The 26436-nt window shown below is 40.8% G+C and overlaps 1 protein-coding gene across 1 annotated transcript in view; it reads left to right on the top strand.

The window, feature by feature from the left end:
- Nucleotides 1-26436, top strand: part of VAV2 (vav guanine nucleotide exchange factor 2) — a gene marked incomplete in the record, with an annotated part of 409366 nt that overhangs the window by 328048 nt on the left and 54882 nt on the right. The window contains 1 exon segment of the mRNA XM_036750644.1: nt 26311-26413. Within this exon segment, the coding sequence (XP_036606539.1) occupies nt 26311-26413 (103 nt within the window).

Below are 26436 nucleotides of genomic sequence, written 5' to 3'. Positions count from 1 at the left end.
CTCTTCTGCCAACTTCATTATCTAGTAGCAACTTCTCCTAGGAACAAATTCACAGAATCACAAAATTTCAGAGTTGGAAGAAATTTTAGTGGCCTTCTAAGTGGCTCTCTAAAATAATCCTACCACCTTATCTTTTAGAGGAAGAAACAGAAACCCAGAATAGGGAAATGATTCTGCCATGATCATACAGATAGCAGGAGTAGAAAGAGCCAGAATTTGAACACAGGACCTCTGACTCCAAATCTATACTGTCGGAGTTGGTTACTAGCTACCCTGAGAAATGTAAAACCTTCTCCAAAGAGCCTCTACCCATGGATATAAGGGGACTTGAAATGAAATAAATCATTGGTGAAATGCACACCTAGTCAGAAGGGATACCTTGCTTGGTGCCACAGAGGTCATAGTTACCAAGGGTAGGGATTTATAATCAGCCAAACTATCTAGATAACAGAGTAGGGCTTCTCTACTATTTGAGGACAGGTAAGAGAAAATATTTCCAGGACATACCTTGCTTTTCAAGAGGCTTTCCTTATATCCCCTGAAAGAGAAAGTGATCTGCCTAGGCTATCATGTTTTTTTGGTGATAAGAGTGAACCAGGGCAGAATGACTAGCAACTCCCTCCTTGGGCTTTCTCAGAATAGATGCAAATCCAAATTGGGCAATGTAGAAAAAAAAAAAATAGAACCAAAAAAACCCCTGGATTTGTGGTTCCACTGATACAGTTTCTTTGCTAGATTACACATACACACACAGATGTATAGATATGTACATATCTATCTATCTATCTATCTATCTATCTATCTATCTATCTATCTATCTCACCTAGGAAAGAAACTCTTTCTACCAGGGCAGATTAGCATCTGTACTTCATCTTAGAGTGAATTGCCCTGGGTCACACAGCCAGTATTTGTTAGAGGTGGGAGGACTTAAACCCAGGTCTTCATGTAATGCTGCCTATTAAGGCAAAACATGGGGAGGTCAAATGGTCTGCTAATTAGTTATGATTATTATTTTATTTTTAGCCATCAAGCATTCCATGGAGTCTTTTGGCTTATTCTCTCTTGTCTTGGAGGAAGACTCATCTTTCTGAGTTCAAATCCGTCTTCAGATACTAGCTGTGTGATCCTGAATAGGTCACTTAGCCCTGTTTTCCTTAGTTTCCTCATCTGTAAAATGAGTCAGAGAAGGAAATGGCAAACCATTCCAGTATCTTTGCCATGAAAATCCCAAATAGGGTCACCAAGAGTCGGAAATGACTGAACAACAAAATATTCTTTAGACTGTTAACCCCAGGAGAACAGAGGCCTTGACTTACTCTAACTTCTATCTCTCCCATTGAGGAGTGTAGGGCTCTGCCCCTTGTAAATGTCTGGAAAATAGAACTGAACTTCCACTAAAGAAAGAGCAGCCTTTAGAGGTGTCAAATTTCATTTCCCCCTAAACAGAGTCAGGTTAATTTTCTGCCGTTTTGGCTGTTGTTAGTAAATACTGCTTTATAAATGTTAGACTCCCAGAATGAAGGTGATGAGGGTTTGTTGAAAAGATGTGAAAACTGTGCTTTCTCTAGCACAATAGCTTTCAATAAATTTTGAGGGGAAGAGGATGCTTAAATTAAATTCAAAAAGCATTCTTTAAGTGCCTACTGTACACAGGGCTCTGTCCTTGGTCCTGAAAGCTAGAATGCTGGCAAGAGGGGGAACCAGGCATTGCCTTCAAGGAAGTTATAATCTAATAAGGGTATGAGGCTTTGCTGTTCTTGTTGTCATTTGTTGGGAGCTCCCTGGTGAGGAGACTCCTACCAAAGGAGATCAGTACCTGCTCTGTAACTTTATAGTCCAGACACTGAAAAATTATGTATGTTTTAGAGATGGGACAACACATTATACAGCATAGGAGAGGTTTACAAAAGGGTGGCACTAGAGATCTGAGGTTGTAGAGATCTCTTCCAGATATGGGGAATCTGCCAGGGAAGTTTTCTTGGAAGAAACGATTGTGGACAGAGGGAAAGATTTCAAGAAGTAGATGCGTGAAGAAAATCAGTTTTTGGATCTAAAAATGGAGTAAGGTGGGGATCTGGGAGACTTGAAGGGCCTGGTAGGCAGAGATATTTTTAATTACCATTTTACAGTTGAAGTAATTGAGGCAGACAGAGGTTAAGTGACTTTCCCAGGATCACACAGCTAGTAAGTTAAGATAGTTAAATAAATGCTTAAAACTGTTCTTACCTTCTAAGCTCTTAGTTAACATTTCTACTGAAATTTCTCCTGAAATACCACAGTTAAAATCCAAAAGGAAAAAAACAAAAGCCTTACCTATGGCTACAGCTTAAGTGTTTGCCAATAGTCAAGAGAAAAATATAGATAGCTGTGGCTCATTTCCTTTTTCTGCCTTCCTAGGGCAGGTCACTTTAACAAATTCTATAAATATTTGTCAGACACCTACTGTGTTCAAGGGCCTTTGTTGTGCACAAATAAAACTTGGTTCCTGCCCTCAAAGCTTTCAGCTAATATTTACATTGTGCTTTAAAGTATTGAAAAGTGTTTTTACATATATTATCTTATTTGATCTTTACAACAACCCCATGAGGTAGGTGTGATTAGTATTGTTGTTTTAGAGCTGAGGAATCTGAGGTTGGGAGGCTACATTGCAAGGGTTGTACACCTACTAAGTGGTTGAGCTTGGATTCAGCTTAGATCTTCCTGCCTCCAAGTCTAGCATTCTATGCACAATGCTAAAAAAAAAAGCTGTCTAAAAAGCAAAATAATAAACGTAAGTGTTAGATCAGTGTTCACTAGGGGGAAAATAGAAGTGATATATTCAGTGTTGGAGCTTGCTCAAACCTGAGCTAAGTAGTAAATTTTTGACCCTGAGCATTTACACATCAGAAATCAACAAAAGCTATAAGTCAGGAATTGGCATATTGTTTTGTTGATTGTTTGGGCTTAAGAAAATGCAGGAGAAAATGTTAATAATACAGATTTAATTTTAAAATGTGTCCTGCACACAGAAGAGCCAGTTGTTAAACTTTACCAGTACACCCCAGGATAAAATCCTATTAAGGTGCCAAAAAGTATGCTGACAGCAGTCAGTTGGGAGATTTCATTGTGGTCTAAGGTGGCCAGCAAAGGCTTCATGGAGGAAGAAAGACTTGAGTGGCTCCTTGGAGAGTAGGAGGACTCATAATGTCCCTCAAAGATCCATGATTTCATTGGTATAGGTTACTACCTTTAACAACACATGGCAACCCTTCTGTACCACAGTAAGACTGTGTTTGGGAATGGCTACAGTCAGAAAATGCATCAATCAGGGGCCAACTTAGTAATGAGTTTCTTTTAACTTAAACTTAGCTGGAAAAGCCCTTGGATGATAGAAATACAGTCCACTATTGGGTCTCTACTCAAAGCCTTTCCAATTAGGTAGGACTTAGCAAATCTGATAGTCTGCTGGCATAGCCTTTGAGATGTCAGAGCTATTTTCATACAACGTGGAGACATCAAAGTAAGACTTTAATGGTGGGTTTTGTCTTTCATTGAATCCCTAACACAGCACAGTGTTTGGCACACTTAATACAGGGGTTCCTAGACCTAAGTCCATGAGTTCTGTTGGTAGATTTCAGCAGGTCCATAAAATTGGATGAGAAAAAATTACATCTTTAGTATAATTTTCTTTGCAATCCTATGCATTTTATTTTTATTAATTTAAAAATATTGTTGTGAAAAAGGGTTAGGACAAACATCGAAAAGGCTAAACATCCCTGTCTTAATAAATGTTTCTTGAGTAACTTAAAAACTGTGTATAAAATTGCAAATTAGATGAATATGTAAATATATACTACATTTTGCAGAAGCTTATAATTTTATTATGTCCGTGTAATATTGGGAATGTCCAGGGGCAGCTCTACTGTCTCCCATAGAAGAATGGCTTTTAAAAAGGTCCATTTGTCATTTTTGCATTGACAACCAGAGATATGTCCTGCTCTTAGACAAGACCAGAGATAACCTGAGTAATTCTCCAAGGTCATAAAATCTGTAAGATTAAATTCTTTTTAGTTAAGAAGCATTTATTTTACCTCACCCCACTTGATAAGCCCCTCCTCCCCCAACTAGGAAAAGAAAGATAGCAACAGAACTCTCTGTAACATATATGCGTAACCAAGGAAATTCCCACATTGGCCATGTCCAAAAAAATGCATTTTTTATTCTGCATATTTACCCCATCGGTTCTCTGGTGTTTTCTCATCACTCTGGCAGGGACAGAGATAGAACTATAGGTAGTATATTGGGTAGGTCTCCATAGCAATTCTTCCCTAATATCCTTTACTGACCCTGGTATGGAAATGATTAGGGTTCTCAGAGATCATGGCATAGGAGCCTAAGCTCTGTCAAGTCCTGCCAAGTTGGAAGAGTTTGAAGTTGGGTCTGGTGATGGGTTGTATGTCTGTGGTCCAAGGACCAGGCCAGCTAAGTTTGGAGAGGCTCATCACCTGGCTGCAGGTACCGAATTTTTGAGTCACAGCAATTTTTGAAAATATCCAGTAGAATGTAAGCTCCTTGAGGGCAGAGACTGATTTGTTTTTCTTCTCCACCTTTTGTAATCTTTTGTATACAGTAGGTGCTTGATAAACTCTTTTTGAATTGAATTGAGCTGACTTTTAAACCTTGTATTAAATAACAATAATAACAAAAACAACAATAATAGCTAACATTCATAGAGCCCTTCTATGTGCCAAGCACTGTGCTAAGCACTTTGCAATATTATCTCATTTGGTCTTTACAACAGCCCTGGAAAATAGGTGCTATCAGTATCTCCATTTTACAGATGAGGAAACTGAGGCAAACAAAGGTTATGTGACTTACCCAAGGTCACATGGCTAGTAAGTGTCTGAGACTGAATTTGAATTCAGGTCTTCTTGACTCCAGGCCTGGTGCTTTATCCACTTTACCACCCAGATGCATTTTGATGGAAAAGCTGCATTCTACATTGGTAAAGCTAATATCACCAATGAAGTCATAGGTCACTGAAGAATTGTATGTGTCAGGGTACAGGAGTGATGCCTAAATGTTGCACTTATTCATAAAGATCTTTGTGAAGCAGGCATTCCTTAGCCTTCTCTTGCTCTGGAACAGGAGTGAAAAGATCTCCATGAAAACTAGACTTGACTCTCAGCTCATCCATCTGTGCAAAACAAAATGTTCCATTGCACAAATGGTGATTCTTGGGGTCAGCATGCTGCTTTCTGTTCTTTCTTCCTGTCTTATGTGTCTAAGTCCACTCTAAGTCTCTACTCTCTTTGGAACAATTGCCTGTGGGAATTTCTTCGCTGAGAATGGTAATAGTTGTTAACATGTTCCTAATGAGAGCAGCAGAGAGATGCTCACTTGTCTTGACGATGTCACTGGAAATTTGTTTGGTTATGGGCCACCGGCTCTCCTTAAAGCATAGCTTGAAACTTTCTGGGTTGTCCGTTTGATAAATGGGAATTGCCAGGAAGAGTTGGGGGTATCCAGATTTTGAGGAGAAGGCCTCTATGGTCTACTGGGGCTAGCTGTGTACACTATAGAATGGAAAAGCATTTATTAATCACTTATTGTATGCCAGGCACTCACTTTAGTTAATTTTGGGTATACAAATACAAGCAAGTAAGAGAGTTCCAAGGTAGGCTGATTCCAGACAAGGTATGGTAAATGCTCACCAATCAGAAGCCCACTGTCCCAGGGCAGAAGTGCTAGGAGTACCAGGTCAGAGGTAAAGATGAAGTAGACAGTGTGAAGATGGGGTAGAATCATGTTCACATAATCAACAAGCATTTAAATGCTTATTGTATGTCATGGGGTAGAGGAGTGCTAGGGGCTGAAGTCAGGAAAACTCATCTTCCTGAGTTCAAATCTGGCCTCAGATGCTTGGTAAGTGTCTAGACCCTGGGCAAGTCACTTCACCCTGTTTGCCTCATCTGTAAAATGAGCTGGAGAAGGAAATGGCAAACCCACTCCAGTAGCTCTACCAAGGAAACCTCAAGTGGAATCCCAAAGAGGCAGACATGCCTGAAACAACTGAACAACAGCATATATCAGGCACTGTGCTAGGCACTGGGGACACAGATTCAATAAATAAAACAATCCATACTTTTAAGGAGTTTGTATTTTGTTGGGGAAATGACAGCCAAGTATATAGAGAATAAATATAAAAAAAGTTAGTGTAAAGTAGGTGAACTCAAGGTCGTTTGGGGGAGAGGACACTAACATTGAAGAACAAGAAGAGCTTCATGGTAGTGTTGAAAAGAGAGGACGCCATAAGGAGCACATGAGCAGTGAGTATGTTCCGGTTAGGGGGGATCTCCAGTGCAAAGGAAGGAGATCAAAGATGGAGTATTGTATAGGAGGTACACAGGGAAGGCTTTGGTTGGACCCCAGAGTTCAGGGAGAGGAGTGATACACAATGAAGGTACAAAGGTAAGTTGGGACGAGGTTGTGAAGGACTTTAAAAGCTAAACAAAGGAGTTTATATTTAATTCTAGAAGCAATAGGAGTCACTAGCATTCAAATGGGAGAGTCGCATGGTCAGATCTGTGCTTAAGAAAATCACTCTGGCTGGTGTGTAGAATATAGTCAGGCTGGGAGGCCCGATTGTTGCAATAATCTTGGTGAGATTTGATGAAGAGCTGAACTAAGCAGCAGCTCTGTATGCTTCATAGAGAGATGGAGGTCTCTTGTGAAGATGGAAATGGTAAGATCTGGCAACTGATTGGATATGGCAGCTGAGGGAGAGTTGAGGATAGCATCCAGATTACCAGCCTGGGAGAAAGGAAGAATAGTGAGTTTTGAGAGAAGTAGAAAAGTTTGAAGGCAGAGTGAGTTTGGAGGTAAAGATAACTGTTTTTTTTTGGAAATGTTGCATTGGAGAGGTCTCCAGTAACATCCAGTAGGTGATTGGCAACTCTTGATTGAAGCTCAGGGTAGACTGTGTCTACCCTGGATCATCTTCTTAGAAATGATAAACCAATGGGACCTGATGTATCCTCAAGAAAGAGGTTATAGAAATAAATGGAAGAGAGGCCAGGAAAGAGCTTTAGGGAGACCTACAATCAGGTGTGCTATGGATGATGAGCCAGCAAAGGAGAGGATACAGAAAGGAGTGTCATAAAAACCTATAGGCGAGAGCCTATACAAGAGAAGACGATGAGATTTACAAGGATGAGAACCAAGAAAACACTCAGATTTGGCAACTAAGTCATTTTTGGTAACTTTTGAGAAAGCAGTTTGAGTTGAGTGATTGAGTGCTTGAGCCAGATTGCAAAGGATTGAGGAGCGAGTAAAGAGAGAAAGTGGAGTTAGTGGGTGTAGACAACTTTTTTCTAGGAATTTGGTTGAAAAAGGGAGGGTAGATAAAGGAATATAGCTTGAGGGGGGAATGGTGGTAGTGAAGGGTTTTTTTTTTTTAGAGGATAGAGGAGACTCAGGCATGTTTGAAAGCAACAGGGAAGGAACCAATTGATAGGGAAAGGGTGACAATTAAAGAGAAAAAAAAATAATTGAGATTCCAGTCTTCTGGAGAAGATGGAAGAGGATGAGCTTAGAAGCATATGTAGAGAGGGCACATCCCTGCATTTGATCCTTGAAGTAATCTTTGCAAGTGCTGTGTGCTCACTGTCAAAACTTCAGAGCCTAGGATCGTAGTCATAGAAACTCATCAGAATCCATACTCAAGCAATCCCTACACAGCCAAAGATAGGTCATCTAGTTCCTACTTGAAGAATTCTAATGAGGGGAAAACCTACCACCTCCCAAGGGAGGCCATCCTATGTCAATATCGTGCCAGTTACAGACCAATATGAAACACACACCAATGTCATGCAAAAATCCAATGCCAATTACATGCCAGTGTAATGCAACCAACATACTAAATTACACAGGTCATGCAAATGATAGCCAATCACACATGGGATCAGCATGCCAACATCATGGAAACAACATGACAATTAAATGCCAATGTTGTGGAATAGCCAATGACACAGAAACAGCCAATTACATGGTAACATCATGGAACTACACACCATACTCCATCAGGGAAACATGCCAATTACACATGTTAATGCCTCAGAACAGTACACTAATTACATGGAAACAACAAAACATGTCAATTACACATACCAGTGACATGGGACAACATACCACATGGAAACAACATGCCAGTTACAGGTTGACATCACTGAAGCATGTCAGTGCCATGGAAACATCATCATGCTCTACGTATCAATTACATGCAATGTCACTGGTACATAATGCTACCTTCATAGAAACAACACACCAACCACTGGCTACATGCCAATTACACACCATCAAAGCAACAACAGCCTTAAATATGCCAATTATATGCCAATGTTAAACATGATGCCAATTACATATAATCACACCAGTAACACACCAATGTCGCAGAACATAACTCCAATTACATGCAATATTGCAAAAGCTTCATGCCAATTACATGTAAACATCACTGCAATTACATACCAATGTCACGATGCCGCAGCTCTGTCATGACCATGTCACTTATTTTTTTGTCATGGCTATGTTGTGGCTGTGCCTGGAAGATGTGAGGGGAAAAATTCCAAATTATTTTTCATTTCAATAATAATAGAGGATTTTCAAGCCTTCCCAATGAAAACACCAGAACTCTGAAACACAGGAGTCAAAAGTAACTTAAACGTGTGCAAACAACTATAAGGGGCTAAATGAGGATAAACTGCCTACATTCTTATATGGGAAGATGATACATGTGTCTTCTTTACCCTAGGGCCCAGCCTAGGTTTTTGGTGCCTCCTGATCAACAGATCTGTAACAAAGATCTGGGGAGTTCAAGACCCAATAAAAAAAAATAATAAAATAAATAATAAATAAAATAAAAGTCAACAGTGGGACACGGTGGACAAAAAAAGTTACTATAACATTCCTTGATAGTTATAGGAGGATATGATCATCCACACCTGAAGGCCAACCTACCTTTCCCAGCTGTAGTTGTAGTGACATTCCCTTACAGACATCTACTTTTCTCTTGGTTGTTTTTTTTTTTCATTATTTAGAGTTCCATCTCCCTAAGGACAAGGAAGGAAGGCCCACACCAAACAGCTTGATTTGTTCCTTGCTAAGGGGTTGGGCAAGTGACTTGATGGGAAGATAGCCCAGAAAAGCAAACTGAGCCAAGATTTGTTGATTATCTGTGGATTTGAATGATCCATGTTACCAATCTTCCTTGGTGATTAGCTTGCATAATTAGGAGCTGACATGGTAGTTTAACAAACATCTAAACTAAAATGATCACAGCTGTGGCCAAGAAAAAAATTTAAAAGCTACTGAAATTGTCTAATAAGAGATGAAAATCAAGGCAACCTCAAACTCATCAATCAGCAAAAATAGAAAAAACAAAAGAAAAAAAAAGATAAAATTCACCACTGGGGATAGTGTGATACAATTCAAGGGTTCAAACCCTGGTCTTCTGTCTTTGGCTAAGTCCCAATGTTTGTGGGCTGAAGTGTTAACAAAATAAAGAGGTTACACCAGATGGCCTCTGATGTCCCTTTGGGTTCCAGAGCTATAACTAAAACAGGCTCTTGATTTCCTTGTTAGTAGAACCAAAGACTTGGGCAGGTTTTTGAGAGCAAACACAGTAAGAATCAGAATCACAGACTGGTTAATTTCTTTTAGTCAAGCAAAAGGGGGGGGTGGAGGGGGGGTGAGGGGTGTGGAGGCTTTATCTGTATAAAAGTATTCATAGATGCTTAAAATTGGGGAAAAAAAAGGCATCCCAGACTGAGAAGGAATGCTCAGTCGCTAGATGGGTCCTGGGGAAAGCTTCAGCCCTTCGTGTTCTCATTGATTCATTCAAGTCTGGAGAGGTTAGTAAGGAGTTGGCAACCTTTTTGAAGTAGTGATACTGGGTGAGAATAAGAAGAGAGAATGGGGTGGGGGGGTGGAGAATTAGGACTTTAAGTGGTGGGATACATGAATAAAAATATGTACCTTTTCATAATATTTCTTTTACAAAGTGATTTCTTTATGGTAGCCCTGTGTGCTAGGTCTATTGTCTCTATTTTACAGATCAGAGGAGCATCCTTTATAGCTAGAAGGGACCTTAAAGGCATTAAATCCAACCCCTTCATTTTATCCCATTTATTTAGTTGAGGCACAGAGAGATTAAATACTTTGCTTGGGATTGCAGAGCTAGTCAGTGTCTGACGAATGGCCTGAGGTCAGGTCTTCCTGACTCCAAGTCAGTGCCTCATTCTGTTCCCCATACTGCCTCTCAAATGGAAATTGAGGTCCAGGAGCCCTCTGTGACTTTTCCAGGGTCACACAGCTAATAAGTGCAGGTACTAAGGCTGGTACCCAAGTCTTCAGCATCCAAGCCCAGGGCTCTCACCATTCTATTCTCCCATGCTGATAAGGCTGGAGTATCTTAGAAAAGCTGACCTGCTACCCAAGATGGGGGAAAGAAAGTATCTGATTCTTCCTCTTTACTGCATATAGCATGTCCTCATATCCCCAGGAAGTTGTTATCAGGATGAGTATCCTCTCCTAGTCTCCCACAGACAAGGTAGGAAGAGCCACAGGAACTGAAGGAGCAGAAGGGGGTTCCTCCCTTGACTGCATGTTCTATGTCTACCTCAGGGAGAACTATAGAGGCCAGCATTGTCTGATACAGGAGGAATTAAGGGATGGAGAATGGCCTGAAATAAAAGGTGACATGTTCTTATGAGGGCTATTATTGTATGCCAAGAAAATATGTGTTGCATTTAGACTCCTCTCATTCCTCCAGGTCCCTGAGCTGGGTGGGGCAGGGACTAGAGGGTGTGTTTTGAAAGAATTGGGTCATGAATGAAGTGCTTAGAGATTTCACTTCTGCTTTGGTGTAGCACAGAATCACGAAAAGTTGGAGCTGGAAGGGACCTGAGAGATCATCTAGCCCAGTCCCTTCGATGTGCAGATGGGGAAGTTTAGAGGTCCAGAAAGGGGAGATGAATTGCCCAAAATCACACAGCTCATATTTTTCTGAGACGTTTGTTATTTTTATCATGTTACTCCATTGCTCTGAAACCTGTAGTAGCCCCCAGATCAATCTTTTGATCCTAAAACTTCAATTAGGGCTTTTCCCTCATCTAACTGACTACCTTCCTTCTCATTCTACCCAGCTTGGAGTCTGCCCCCATCTGACTCATTGTTCTTATTCATTTTGCTTGCTCTCATCATGCTTTTTTTTCCCCTATAGAAGATCTTTTCTCATCCGCTCTGCCATATCATACCCTTTTCTTGCCTTCTCTAAAGCCCACTTTTTGAAAAGAATCTCTTCTGGGAAGCCCTCTCTGATTTGTTTATCCTTTGCATGGAAGTATGGTTGAATGAAAAGAGGAGTAGATTTGGAGCCAGAACATACCTGTTTGAATCTTGATTCTATCACTTATCCTGTGGGCTTGGGTAACATCTTCCTCTCTCATCATTCAATCAAACAATGAACATTTATTAAGCACCTAGTATTTACAAGGCATTCTGCTAAGCACTGAGGATTCACAAAGAGGCAGAAGATAACCCCTGCCCTCAGGGAGCTTATAATCTAATGAATGAGACAACATGTAAGCAAATATATAAAAAGCAAGGTATATACAGGATAAATAGGAAGTAATCAGCAGAGGGAAGGCACTAAAATTAAGAGGTATTGGGAAGGCTTCTAGTAAAAGATGGAATTTTAATTAGGACTTAAAGAGGAGGTCAGTAGGCACAGCTGAATGAGAGTATTTCAGGCATGAGAGACAGCCAGAGATAATGCCTGGAGTTGAGAGATGGAGTATCTTGTTCCTAGAACAGCCAAGAGGTCAGTGTCACTGGATCAAAGAGTAGGTGGGGGGCGGGGGGAGTAAGATATAAAAAGACTGGGAAGGTAGGAGAGACCTAGATTATGAAGGGCTTTGAATACCAAACAGGATTTTGTATTCAATCCTGGAGGCCGTGGGGAGCCATCGGAGTTTACTGAGTAGGGAGGTGACCTGGGCCTAGCTATACCAGGGTAATTAAATCCTTCCTAGCTGGTGGGATTACAGATCAATCAGTCAACACTGATTAGTACCTATTAGGTGCCAGGGACTGTGGTATGCACTGGGGATACAAAAAGAGGCAAAAAACAGCCCCTGCCCTCAAGGAGCTTAGTTTAAGAGCTGGACCTTCAGATGTTTGGAAGACAGAGATTGAAGGTCAGTAGAAAGAATGGTTTGAGAATTCAGCATAGAGACGGTGAGTCCCTGGGAGCTAATCTGTAAAATAGGGACACTAATCCTACTTACCTTGAAGCTTTGTTGTTTTAGAAAAGCATTTTGTTAACCACAAATTACTATGGAAATACATGTTGTAATTACACTCATCCACTCCGTTAGGCCCCTATACTGATGTCTAGAGCTCTGATGGATTTGTATTAGTCTCTGTGTCATGATATCCTGTTCCTGTGTATGTCCTCTTTTCCTTCTTTATACTATGTGCTCCTTCAATACTAGCTCATGGCTTTCTCTTTCTTCTCTGTTGCCCCACAGATCCTTGCCAGGGGTTTGTTGGAGACTGTCCAGTAAACAGACACATTTGTCCGAGTGATTGATTACATGTACCAATAGATGGAGAATTTACATCTACTGTCAGTATATGGTTGTGTTCTCTCAATAGCTTTTGATGTATGTTTCTGGTAACCTGTGACCTGCCTGCTGTATTTTTAATGCTTCTTTTTTTTTTAATATAAACTTTATCTTAACTGAGATTAAGTGACTTGCCCAGGGTCACACAACTAATTAAGTATCTGAGACAGCATTCGAACTTAGGTCTTCTTGGCTGCAATTCCTATCCATCACATTATCAACCTTCTTTTTATGCATTTGTTAGAGTGAAAGTAGCTAGATAGATAGTCTCTGGTTCTCTCCCACTCTACCTTGGAAGGAGACCCTGCTTTTTGGATTTGGGCTCATTAGCACTTGAATCCCCTTCTGTAGTTGTTTATAGATGCTTGGCTGGGCTGCCTTGGGCAGGCAGGATTAGTTACTCTGCCTTGGTTTGTGTTTGAGCATATATACTGTGGGTTCCCTTGCTCTGTCCTTGGTGGGTACTTTGCCCCTGCTTTTTTACTCTCAAACCAGGGCAGATAAGGGCTCTCTATTGGCAGGGTCCACCCCAGGATCTAAGGACCTGACCATAGACCCTCCTGGTTCCCCCCCAGCATCCCTATGGGCCAAGGGCTAATTGACAAATACTCTTTTCTTCAGATCCTCACCCCATGGCTTCCTTTGCAGGCCCATCCCCTTCCCCAGAGGGCCGATGGGAGCACCATTACCATTCTGCATGGAGGCTAAATATTCAAATGTATGCAGGCTGGCAGATACAGTGTAGAATTTACATGAATTTTTATTTTTAATACCTAGTTAAACCCGGATACTTTAAGTACAGAGGCACTTACAGTGAATCTCTGTGGTCCAATTTAGTCCAGGGACTTCAAAGGGGGACCTGGTTTTTAAAGGTCATGTATGCACCAATCTTATTTTCATTTTCTCCGAAATCAGCAGGAACTCCATAGCCCTAACCATCACATTGTCACCAGAGCTCCACAGTCACATCTGAGCAAATCAGTTTCCCAAATCACCCTAGTATTCACAATTCCCTTGTATTTTTTATGTTACCTTAACAGACATTTCCTCATTTTTATAACAGCCCTCAGAAGTAGGCTAGACTTTTTTTTTATATCCCCAATACCCACTGAGTTTGGAGTCAAAAGGAGTTGGGTTTGAATCCCAACTCTACTCCTTACTCTCTATATAACCTTGCCAAGTAATTTAATCCTTTTGATCAATCTGTTTCATAGTCTGAAATGAGGGGGTTGGACTGCTTACCTTCTGAGGTCAATTTTCACTATAAACTCTGCAATCCCTTTCCTTGACCAAGGAAACAGTCATAGAGAGGGTATATGATTTGTCTTTCCAAGTCACACAGTAAGGAATGGGGAGCAGGTAGCATTGGAACTTCAGTTCTCAATGTTGTGTCCACCACTTTATCCTATTCCTCTTTCCAGAAGTGCTGCACAAATAAGCAAATGACTTTATGACTCATCTGAGAATTCATGCTGGATAACAGGCTGTTTCCTTGTCTGGGCTGACTGAAGAGCTTGGGTCCAGATCTTAATAGCACATTTTTTTACTCTGTCCACTGATAGAATCAGGAGCTACTCTTTAAAACCCACATAAAATGACACTGATAGTCATAATAGACACTGAAAAGTTACTTAAACTCAGGTAAATCAAAGTTTAATTAAAAAAAAAAAGAATGAAAAAGAAGAAGAAACATTTAAATAACCTTGGGAAGCTCCCTGTGCCTGGTCTATGGATTCTTTATTCACCCCAGATTTCAGGGGAGTTGGATAGACTTGACTCAGTTCTCTAGGGTACAGTATGGGGGCAGCAGATGTTTTGTTTGTTGTTCAGTCATTTGAATCATGTCCAACTCTTTGTGACCCCATTTGGGGTTTTCTTGGCAAAGATGCTGGAGTGGCTTGCCATTCTCTTCTCCAGCTCATTTTTTTTGTTGTTGTTCAGTTGTTTCAGTGGTAGCCAACTCTACACGACCCCATTTTGGGATTTTCTTGGCAAAGATACTAGAGTAGCTTGCTGTTCTCTTTCCCAGCTCATTTTACAGATGAGGAAAATGAGGAAAACAGGGTTAAGTGACTTGTCCAAGGTCACACAGCTAGTAAGTATGTGAGGTGAGATTTGAACTCTCGTCTTCCTAACTCCAGGCTGTGCCACCTAGCAGCAGGCATAGAGAATCACGAACTCATAAAACTTTTGAGCTTGAAGAGCCCTTTGAGACCATCTTGTCCAGCTACCTCCTCAATGAGACATTCTTCTCTTCCTTCTACAACCAAGTGAAAATGCTCTTTCTTCTCATATTTCCTGTAGCACTTATCTTACTGTCCCCTATATCATAATTACTTTGGTACTTATCTCTCCTCCCTCTCCCAATTGAATTCTAAGTCTCCTGAGAACAGGCTCTGTTTTCGTTTATTTATCTGTATTTATCTTTGTATCTTCAGGACCTAGGTACTATGCTATTGCCCATAGTAGGTGCTTGATATTTATGGAATAGAGACCAGTGGCTGGAGCCCTCTTTGCTTCCCTACATCCTCCACTCCCATCTTCATTGCATCCTCTCTCTCTTTCCTTCCTCTCTCATCCCAGCATGCCACAGACTAACCACCTTTCAGGGATAACCCTGAGCAAGGATGTCAGGTTTGGTTTCCTAGTAACAACTTAATGATGGCTTTATATCCCTCCACCAGCATCAAAAGGCCGGTGGCCAAAATAGCACATTCTAGCCTGTCAGGTGTGATGTTTTACTGTCAGCCTTAAAACACACACACATTGGCCTGAGGCAAGAAAACAGAAAGCCTGAGTGCCCTTTTCTTGTGTGTTCTATGTGTATATGGGGAGGGAGGGTGGTAAGGGTAATGAGGGCTCAAAGGGGGAATAGCATTCTTTTTTTGCAAACAAGTAAAAGAGAATAGTATGGGTCTCTGTGGCACTAACTTTCCATAACAAAAGGGGAGATGCCTCCCCCAGATCTGGTGGTGCGGGGGTATAAAGGAATTACAGTAAGCATTGCAGCCAAGGTTTTCTGAGACAGGTGTGAGGGCTGCAACTTGCTGTAGAGGTTGGCATGGTTCACAGAGTTCAGAACTGCCCTTCCCCTCTGCCACCACAGTTTATCCAGCTGGATGGTACCCTCCCTAGAAGATTATCTTTCAAGTTGCCTAAAAACTTCCAGATTTGTCAGGAATTTACACCTGCCAATATTACTGACTACAATGAGAAACCGTAGTAGATATTGATAGGTTTAGAGAGGAGGGGGAGGAAACAGGACACAGAATTACTCAAATTGTTTGATAGAATTGACTCAACTCCTACCTTTCCTAGTCACCACTATTCTCTCCACTCCATGATCTCTCCTTCATTCTACCTTGTGTTACTCTTTATACACCTCATGTTCTTGGTTTCTCCCCCTGCCTTACAGTTACTTGATAATTCTTGCTAGTTCATAAACTCTATGAGGGAATGTGTCTTAATTATCTTTACCTCTCCTTCCACCAGTTGTACATAGTAGGTATCTAATAAATGGCTGCTGAATATGTGAAATCATTAAATATTGGAGCTGGAAGGATCCTTAGAACATAAAACATGGTGTTCAGGGGCCTTAGAGAATGTATCTAGGGCTTAGGTTTTGCAATTGTGTAAACCCAGTAAAATCACTTAACCTTTCAGTAGTCCAATGCAGCCCCATAAGACAGAGTTGAGGGATAGGTACTGGTCATCCCCTTTGATGGAAGTTTCCTCCCAGAAAATTCCCTACTGCAAAGAAATCACAGGTCCAGTGGGGTATTATTTTCTTTTCTTTTTTTTAAATGATATGGAGATGGGAGGATCAGGGAAGCCTTAGAGGTCATCTGTCCTAGGAGCTCTTGACCTGAAGTTGATGGATAGATTTTAAAGAATCCAGCAACTTGGATGGGAGGGAAAGTTTGTAACTAACTTGTAATTAAAGTTAACATTCCCTTCAGTTCCTTAAAAACATTCTGAGAAGATTTCACCAGACTGCCAGAGGGGTTCAGGACACCAAATAACTTCTTTTCTATTTTCATTTTACGGAGGAAGAAACTGAGGCTGACAGAAATTACATCCCTAGCTTCCTTCAAGGTTCAGTCCCTGTGGGATGCCTTTCCCGATCCCTTTGTTAGTAATCTCTCCCTCCTCAGATTATCTTGTGTTGATTTCTCTGGTCTACAGCCTGCAGCTCTTATGAGAAAGCAAGCTTCTTGAAGACAAGGGATATTTTTGCCTTTTATCTTTCTAGCCCTGGTGTCTTTTTGAATTGAATCTCACTTTAAATTCTAGAAAATGATAAAGGTAGTCTGTGGCAGGTCCAGGAATCAACCCAGGTCCTCTGATCCTCATCTGGTGGCCTTTCTACTGTACCATGCTGTGTTTTCAGCTCCTTTATTTCACAAGCGAAGAAACCATGGGCCAGGAGGAAGAAGCAGCTAGCCCAAGGTCCTGTCCAGCAAAGCCAGGACCAGAGTACAGGTCTATGGATTCTCTGGCCAGTCTTTGACTTTTTAACCCCCCAGCTTTGTCATGGCCAAGACTTCCAAGTGACCACCAGAAGGGGATGAAGTTAGTAGACAATCAGCAAATGCCTGCTATGGGCCAAGCACTGTGGTAGGCATTGGAGATGAAAGTACAGTAAATGAAACAGAGCCAATGGTAAAGTGCTTAGCGCAGGGCCTGACACAGTAAGCTCTGTATAAATGTTAGCTATTATTATTAATGAGGGAAACACATGCATGTTAAAATATATTGTGTAAATATAAAGTTAATAAAATGCAAATATATACAAAGGAATTAAATGCCAGATAGTTTGGGAGGGAAGGCATTAACAGATAGGAGGATCAGGAAATAGCAGATAGGATCTGGAAAGTTTTCTTGCAGAATTTGTTGTGTGAGCTATGTATTAAAAAAAGAAAAGGAAGGAGCCTGTGAGGTAGAGGGAAGGAGAGAGTGCGTTCCAGATGTGGGGAATGGCCATGCAACAGCAGGGAGAAGGAAGGTGGGGTACCTATAGTATGTGAAGAACAGAGAGAGGGCAATTTTGGTTGGATTGTGGGGGTGGGGGGAGGAAGAGTAATGTCTGGTGAGACTGAAAAGATATGTTGGGGCCAGATTGTGAAAGTTTTTAAAAGCTGAATGGAAGAATTAATATTTTTCCACTAGAGCTGGCTGAAAAATCTTAACTCCCATATGTGGAACCATACTAGAAAACAGAATTCATTCAGAAAATATTTATCGAGCACCTACTGTGTGCACAAGCTTGCTGTGATTGAGGAATGAAATGGAGAACTGAATATTCTTTTAAGTCAGTCTCAACACGTCCACAGAAACACATACACACCCTTCAAGGATGACCAGTTATGAAAGAATTAGAATGCAGTAAAATACCACTTAGGCCCAAAGCTAGACTAAACATGACCAGACCTCTCTGGGCTGACTCAAAAGGATTTTTCTAATCTTGCCAGGCATCAAGATCATTGGGAATGTCAGCTATCACTGTTTGAGACTGAAAAGTCATGGGTATAGGCAGATAGATGGGCCAAGCATGAACTGAACTCCGGACATTCCCTACAAACTATTTTGATGACTCAGAAGGGAAATTTGTGCTTCATTTTGCCTGTTTCAAATACAAGTTGGGCTGAGAATGTACAGCTGGAAAAGTGCTGGTTAATAGATCCCTCTCTGTGGAATACCAGATGACCAAGAGTTTGCACCAGTCTCTAATTCAATTAACAGGTCAGCTTAGTCTAGAGTTCAGGACATCTCTAGTCCTAGGCTTTTTGCAGAGAAGGAGGGAGGAGAGAGCCTTGAGCTATTGCCAAGGGATTGAATGGGTGGTACCTGGGCTTAAGGAAACTGACACAAAGAGACAGCGGCCTCTGCAGAATTGAGAATGCCCTGAAGTCTGTTTGGCTTCTTTTCATCTCTGCTCTTGGTGCCACCAGCCACACCACATTTTTCTTTCAACTGAAGTGCTGACCTAGGCCTATCAATGTTTTCTGATCTATAACTCTCCTGGTACTTCTTTTATTCATATTTATCTATCCCTTCCATCAGGAAGGACTCTTCTGGGTGATAGCTAGCTAATCAATCTGTTCTAATGAATGACAGAGAGGCTTAATGTGTTACCTCTCTCTCCCAAGAAGTACCTTCCTCCTTATCTGTGCTTTAACTTCTATGAGAGGCAAGCAGCCTGGTGTTGGGCGAAGAGCCCTAGACCAGAAATCACAAGTCCTGGGTTCTAATTCATGTTCTGTCCCCTTCCTAAGCTGTATGATCCCTTGAGCAAGTCACATGACTTATCTTGGGCCCTAGTTTCCTCATTTGTAAAAGGATGTGTCATAGTCATTGATCTGTACTCACACTGTTCTAGTATGGTGATTTCCAAGTCTTTTGGGGACAGTAGAGAGAGAATAATCCTTCAATTATCCCTTAGATTTACATAGCTTCTTACAATTTACACAAGGCAGCCACAGATTTCTCTTATTTTTTTTTCCTCACACCAACCCAATAAGGTAGGTAGAGGATAAGTAACTTCTCTTTGAGCCTCAATTTCCCTTTCTGTAAAGGCCACTGTGCTGCCTACCTTCCAGAGTTCAGTTGAGATAATGGATGTAAACACTTTTGTTGTCAGTAAAGCACAAACAATAGATTTACAAAAGTAAGGGATCATAGAGCTAGATAGAACCTCAGAGTCCATTTAGTCCAGACTCGTCTTTTTACAGGTGAAGACACTGAGGTCCAGAGAAGCTTAAATACTTGCAAAGCAGTAAGTGGTAGAATCTAGATGAGACCTTAGGTCCTGTGATTCCACACTCAGTCTGCCTCTGAAATTCAAAGGAAAGATACTAAGGGAATGAATTATTTCATGAACTCTGGTGCAGCCACCAGGAGATGTTTGGGAATAGAGAAGAGCCTCCTCTATTTCCAAGCCCCAATTCATGGGCATCTACTTTTTTTTTTTTCACTCTGTCCCTTGGCTTCAGGAGACATTTACATTCAGTAAATGCTATGACTGACTATAGTATATATAGTATAGCTGGATCTGAAGTCAGGAAGACCTGAGCTCAAATCTGGCTTCAGACACTTATAGGCTGTATGACCCTGGGCAAGTCACTTAACCTGTTTGCCTCAGTTTCCTCAACTGTAAAGTGGAGATAATAGCACCTACTTCACAGGGTTATTATGAGACTCAAATGAGATATTTATAAAATACTTAGCACAGTGCCTGGCACATAGGTGCTATATAAATAAATGCTTATTCCTTTCCCTTATAAGTTTCCGGCCAGACAGATTAAACTGGTTGCTAGCAGGAGGCCTAGGACTCTTATAGGACTGTTGTCTAGTCATTTCATTCATATTTGACTCTTTGTGACCCCTTTTTGAGTGTTTTTTTGGTGGAGATACTAGAGTAGTTTATTATTTTCTCCTCCAGCTCATTTTACAGATGAGAAAACTGTGGCAAATAGGGTTAAGTGACTAGTTCAGGGTCACAAAGCTAGTGTTTGAGGCTGGATTTGAACTCAGATCTTCCTACCTCCAGGCCCAGCACTCTATCCACTGTACTACCTAGCTCTCCCTTCTAGGGCTGCCCTAGACTATATATCGCAAACACTTTGCTAGACAGAGAAGAGTTACCGATATCTTAGTTTCTAAGTATTAAGATCACAGACTTCCTAGCTGTTTCCTTGTACCTGCAGGTCTCCAGGTGAATTAGCAAAAGATGAGCAGGTGTAGATGGATACATGACAGGCATCCTGTGTGTTTTGAGTAAGCTGGGTATGCACACAGCATCCTCAATAAAAAGGAACAGACGTGGCAAGGAGCAGGGCAGTAACGCCAAATCCTTCTTCACTGATGTGTCGTAGTCATTGGTCTGTATCCATACTGGTTTTAGTGTGGTGACTTCCAATTCTTTTGAGGGACAGTAGAGAGAGAATAATCCTTCAGTCATCCCTTAGATTTACATAGCTTCTTACAATTTACACAGAACAGCCACAGATTTCTCTGATTTTTTTCTCACACCAACCCAATAAGGTAGCTTCTTTCTGAGCCTTAGTTTCCCTGTCTGTAAAGTGAAGAAGTCAGACCAGATCCTTCCTAAGGTTTCTTCTAGCTCCACCATACTATGTTTTATGTTTTTGCTCTAGCAATCTGTGTTTCTCTAAGGGCTCTTTCTGGTTTTAACATTCTAAAATTCTAAGGAAAAAAAAATCTCATAACCCCTTGGGGCTTTCCTCCTCTCTTTCATGCCTTGCCCTTGCCAATAGATCCTCTCAAAGCTGATCTCCACTTTGGAGGAAGTAAAAGTGCAAGACTTGATTTGCCTAATTTTAGCTTCTCTGAAAACTTCCCCTTCTCTACTTAGTACACTTGACAATGGCCTTTCTTTATGAGCTGCCTTGCTGACCTGGCAGTGTGGGATCATCCAAGGCTGATAGAACCTTGAAGCAATGTCTGGGGCCCCCTGCCATATATCCCCAAGTCTTGATTGTCTGCTGTATTCAGTAGGTTTATGTATACCCAGCGTGGGAAATCTCAAGTCACCCTGTTTGTTGTCCTACTCATTGATCACCAGAGATTTGGTGAATGAGATGAGCCACTTAAAATTGACTTATACAGAAAGCTGCCATCTCAAAAACATTCCTGCCAATCTGTAAGACTGGAACCCAGTTCTCCTGCTTCCTAGCTCTGTGGTCTTCCCACTGCAATACACCATAGGTTTTGTATGATGAACTCCCAGTGAGAAAATCCTCTCTACCAAAGCAGAGCAGCACCTGCTCTTCAACATATAGTCTTTCTAAAAAAAAAATTAACAGTATTTTATTTTTTCCAATTACATGTAAAGATGATTTTCGGCATTCATTTTTTGAAAGATTTCAAGTTCTGGAATTTTCTCCCTCCCCTCTCCCCTCCCCAAGACTGCAAGTAATCTGATATATAGGTTATATATGCAACATAAAATCTTTTTTTCTCTATATTCTTTTGTTTATTAGTTTATTTTAAACTTAAATATGTAATAAAAAGAAAAAGAAACATATTATAAACTTATATACAAAATAAGAAAAGAAAAAAAATTACCATGTGCCCAGCAGAATGTAAGAGAAGATTCAAAATATACATCAATGAATTTCCATTTCAAGAAAGCCTACATAATAAATACTGCACATTCTGTTGAGAGCTGTTGTTCTCTGTTGTGCACTTTAAAAATTGTTTTATTTATTTATTTTTAGTTTTCTGCATTCACTTCCATAAGATTTTGAGTTCTACATTTTCTCCCCATCTCTTGCCTCCTCCCACCCCAAGATGGCATGTAATTTGACATTTGATATAGGCTCTCTCTCTCTCTCTCTCTCTCTCTCTGTATGTGTGTGTGTGTGTGTGTGTGTATATTCATGAACCTATTTTCACATTAGTCATGTTGTAAAGAATAATTAGAACCAATGGTAGAAACCACAAGAAAAAAAAAGAGAAAGAGAGTAAATAATATGCTTCCATCTGCATTCAGACCCCATAGTTCTTTCTCTGGTTGTGGACAGAATTTTCTATCATGAGTTCTTTGGAGTGCAACATATAGTCTTAAACAGTTTCTTGGGACACTGAGAAGTTAAATGACAGCCAATGTGTATCAGAGGCAGGAGTCAAGCTCTGCTTGTCTTCCTTTAGACCAAGACTAACTCTCTATTAAGCCATACTGCTTCTCCCACCCTGGCATGGCCCACATTAAAAGAGCTATTCCTCCTTCTGCCCTTGCAAATGTAAAGGGAAAAACACACAGCCCCCAACTATAGTTGATGCAATAGATTAGTGCTTCTGGGACATGTTTATTTTTAATTCAAGTTTATTGGATTACAGTTCCACCAGGGTTTTGTGTGCCGCTGGCAGCCATCCTATATTATCATTTCCGTACACGCCTCCCTCCCCCTGCACCCCCCCCCCCACATCCACCTGAATGTTTCCTCTGGCCCCGGTTGTGCTGGGGAACGTTCTGCAGCATTTCAATGACTTCTGGAAGTGAGCTTTGGCGTAGCCGACCTTTGAACACAGGATGTGAGATCCTATCGCCCGCCGGGTTGAAAGGAAACCCTGGCACAAAGAAAAGAGCTGGCACAAATGTGCAGGGCTTCCCTTCGCAGCAAGAAATGGAGCTTTGTGCTTGGGTAGCATAAAAGTCTGCTAGTACTTTTTGACATGAGGGGGAAGACTAAGGAGAGCAGGGGCTCCAGAAGCCAGCTAGCCTCTAAACCCTTCTCAGCTTGGATCCAAAAGAGCTTTGTGCTCCTGTGTTCCCCACTTGCACACCTCAGAGAGCAGGCTTCTCATCTGTAGGTTAGGGCTGGTGAGGCACACACTCTGTCAGTGGTGTCAGGCTCAGACAGAAGCAAGGGCCACTAACCCATATGTAAGGATCTTTGCTGGCCACATATTGACTTAGAAAACCACATATGTTTATATATTTCTTTCTTTCTTTTTTAAATATGTCAACAGATTTGAATCATCATTTTAATCTGGTTCAGGCCACCCTCAGGAGTGTTGTGGGCTACTTGTTTGACACATCTGCTCTGGATAGGTTTGGTAAATCCTGGCATCAGAATTGTGAAGGAATCATGAATGGAAATCAATTTTGTCAGCTTGTAAAACAAAGGCAATTGTTTGCCTTATGGATAGATGGTTTGCCTGATAGCTAGATGTTCCATGACCCATCTCCTTCCCACTGTATAAGACCCAAATGATCTCACACAAATTAAAGGGAAATTTCATTGATGATTTTATGAAATCAGTTGATGGCAGATTTTTGCTTTATGCTATCAATGACTCAATGCCAAAATTCTTATTGATAATCCTTTTTAAATGTTATATTTTTATTTATTTCATTAACTACTTCCCCAAAATTTTTACCATTCATTTTTTAAAAATTTTGAGTTCTAAATTCTATCCCTTGCTCCTGACCCTCCCCAACTCACTGAGAAGGCAAATAATTTGATATTGATTATACACATGAAGTCATAAAACTATTTCCATATTAGCCTTGTTTCAAAAGAAAACACATACACATCCAAAAGGCAAGAAAACTTTTTAAAAGCATGCTTCAATCTGCGCTCAGAGTTTATCAGTTCTCTCTCTCTGGAGGTGTAGATAGCATTTTTTATCCTGGGTCCTTTGGAATTGTCTTGATCAGAGTAGCTATGTCTTTCACAGTTAATCATCCTTATAATGTTGCTGTTACTGTGTACATTGTTCCTCTGATTCTGCTCACTTCACTTTGCATCAGTTTATGTAAATCTTCTCAGGTTTTTCTGAAAGCATTCTGCTCATCATTTCTTATAGCACAATAATATTTCATCACAGTCATATATCACAATTTGTTTAGCCATTCCTCACTTGATGGGCATCCCCTCAATTTCCAATTCTTTGCCACTACAAAATGAGTTGCTATATATATTTTTGTACAAATAGATCCTTTCCCCTTTTCTTTGATCTCTTTGGGATACGAACCTAATAGTGGTATTGCTGGGTCAAAGAGTATGCACAGTTTTATAGCCCTTTAGGTGTAGTTCCAAAATGTTGTCCAAAACTGTTAGGCCAGTTCACAATTTCACCAATATTGCATTAGTATCCCAATTTTCCCACATCCCCTCCAGCATTTGTCATATTCCCTTTCTTTCATGTTAGACAATCTGATACATGTGAGGTGGAGTTATTTTAATTTACATTTATCTAATCACTTATTAATAATCATAATCCCCATTGCACTCTTTGTCATAACTTGCTGTGTTTTCCACACACGTGCATGTGCATGCTTGCATGCTTGCACACACATACATACACACTTCTTGGATTATGGTTGTATATAGGATCAATTACCCATAAAGTTATATAGACTATGAAGCCCTGGGGATCCATGCCCTGGGCATCAACTGATAAAAAATCATTTTGTACTTTAAATATTTAGATTAGACAGCCTACATCTGGAACTCTCAGGGCACCCTTCCAGGCAGGTTCCCCAGGAATATATTTATTAGAATTGACATATCTACAGATTTCCCTTTAATGTTTTACCTAGAAATGTCTGCAGGGGTTTGTAAAGGCAGAAGAAAGTCTGGGTTACATAATTTTATGGATATCTCTGAGAAAGGCAGGTTTTGAAGGTAATAGGATGCTTTTCTTTAAATTTTTATTTCTTGCAAATGGAAATAAACAGCAATAATTTCAAGGAAGCAGGACACTGGAAACAAGCAAACTCCTACCTTGGTCTCTGTGTGCTACCTAACTTTTTGGCTTTGGGGTGGGGCCACTTTTTAGCACCTTGATTCCCCTAACTGTGAAATTGGGGGGAGGGGGTGTGTGCAATATTCTTTATCTTTACTTTCAGAGAGAGAGCTGTTAAGGACTTTATGGAAGTCATTGTATGTAAGATGCATTGGGATCCTGGAATGAAAGCATACCAGAGAACTCCTAGTAATGCTTAATGGAAGCTAGATGGCACAGTAGATAGAGCTCTGGGCCCCAAATCTGGGCCCTAAATTCAGTATGACCCCACACATATAACTAGCAATGTGACCCTAGGCAAGTCACTTAACCTCTACCTATTTCAGTTTCCTCAACTGGAAAAATGAGGACAATAGTAGCACCTACCTCACAGGGCTGTTATGAGGATCAGATGAGATGACATTTGTAAAGCATGCACGTGCACACACACACACATACATGCACATATATACACAAGTACATGTACACACATGTATATAGTATTTTCTAGAGTATGTATTTATGAAATATATAATACATACATATGTATTTCTAACATAGTAGGCACTTAACCAATGCTTTTTCTCCCTTCCCTTCCCCTTAATGTATAGAGAGCTAGACTAGGATTGCATCAATCTTGGCCCCACCATTGATAATGGCTCCCTGGAAATTTTTAAGTCACAATGGTCACCTCTTTTTCCTACATGTTTTCTTTTCTGTATAATGGGAACATTGGACTAGAAGCAGCACTTCTTTAACTGTGGGTCATGAAAAATTTGGCAAACAGTAAAAGGTTTCTGAACACACAATGACCAAAAATCCATTCAGAATCAAACTCGTAATGAATCCAAGGCACTTGCCATGTTGCATCGCCACTTCACTGCATCCTTGCTTCTGAACACAAAGCGTGTGCACTTTGCACTGTGCATGCTCTCTCAGACCATGCAGTGCCAATGAATGCTGCCCAAATGTGAAGTGGAAAAAGTTTAAGAAGCCCTGGACTAGAAGAAATGAAGTCCCTTCTACCTGTAGCCTTATGTGATTCTATAGTTTAATATTCCCTTTTTTGCCCCTTCCAACGCTAACATTCTAAGCGCTGCATTCCAGTTTTCTGTGTTCTGAGGTCCTTTCCAATTTTCATATTCTATGTCTCCTGGCACCAAGACAATCATGGTAAGCTGCCGACGGATCTTGGCTCATTGCCTGCCCTCACTACTTCACGCTGCCCATGCAGATGCAACCTCAGTGCTGTTCATTTGTTGGACATGATCCTAAAACTAATTTAGAGCCACCAGTTCCTTGCTATTTATTGACTCGGTTTGCCTTGCTCATTTGCAAGGTTATAGGAACATGTCTGTTCACCCCTAACATTGTGTTCATCTTGTTTCAGTGAACATGATCTGGGTGAGGATATCTATGACTGCGTCCCATGTGAAGATGAAGGTGATGATATCTATGAGGATATTATTAAAGTAGAAGTCCAGCAGCCTATGGTAATGTATGTGTGTGTGTGTGT

Source organism: Trichosurus vulpecula, chromosome 3 (assembly GCF_011100635.1).
Source record: "Trichosurus vulpecula isolate mTriVul1 chromosome 3, mTriVul1.pri, whole genome shotgun sequence".
Classification (NCBI taxonomy): Eukaryota; Metazoa; Chordata; class Mammalia; order Diprotodontia; family Phalangeridae; genus Trichosurus; species Trichosurus vulpecula.
This window is presented reverse-complemented; position numbering and strand designations above follow the sequence as displayed.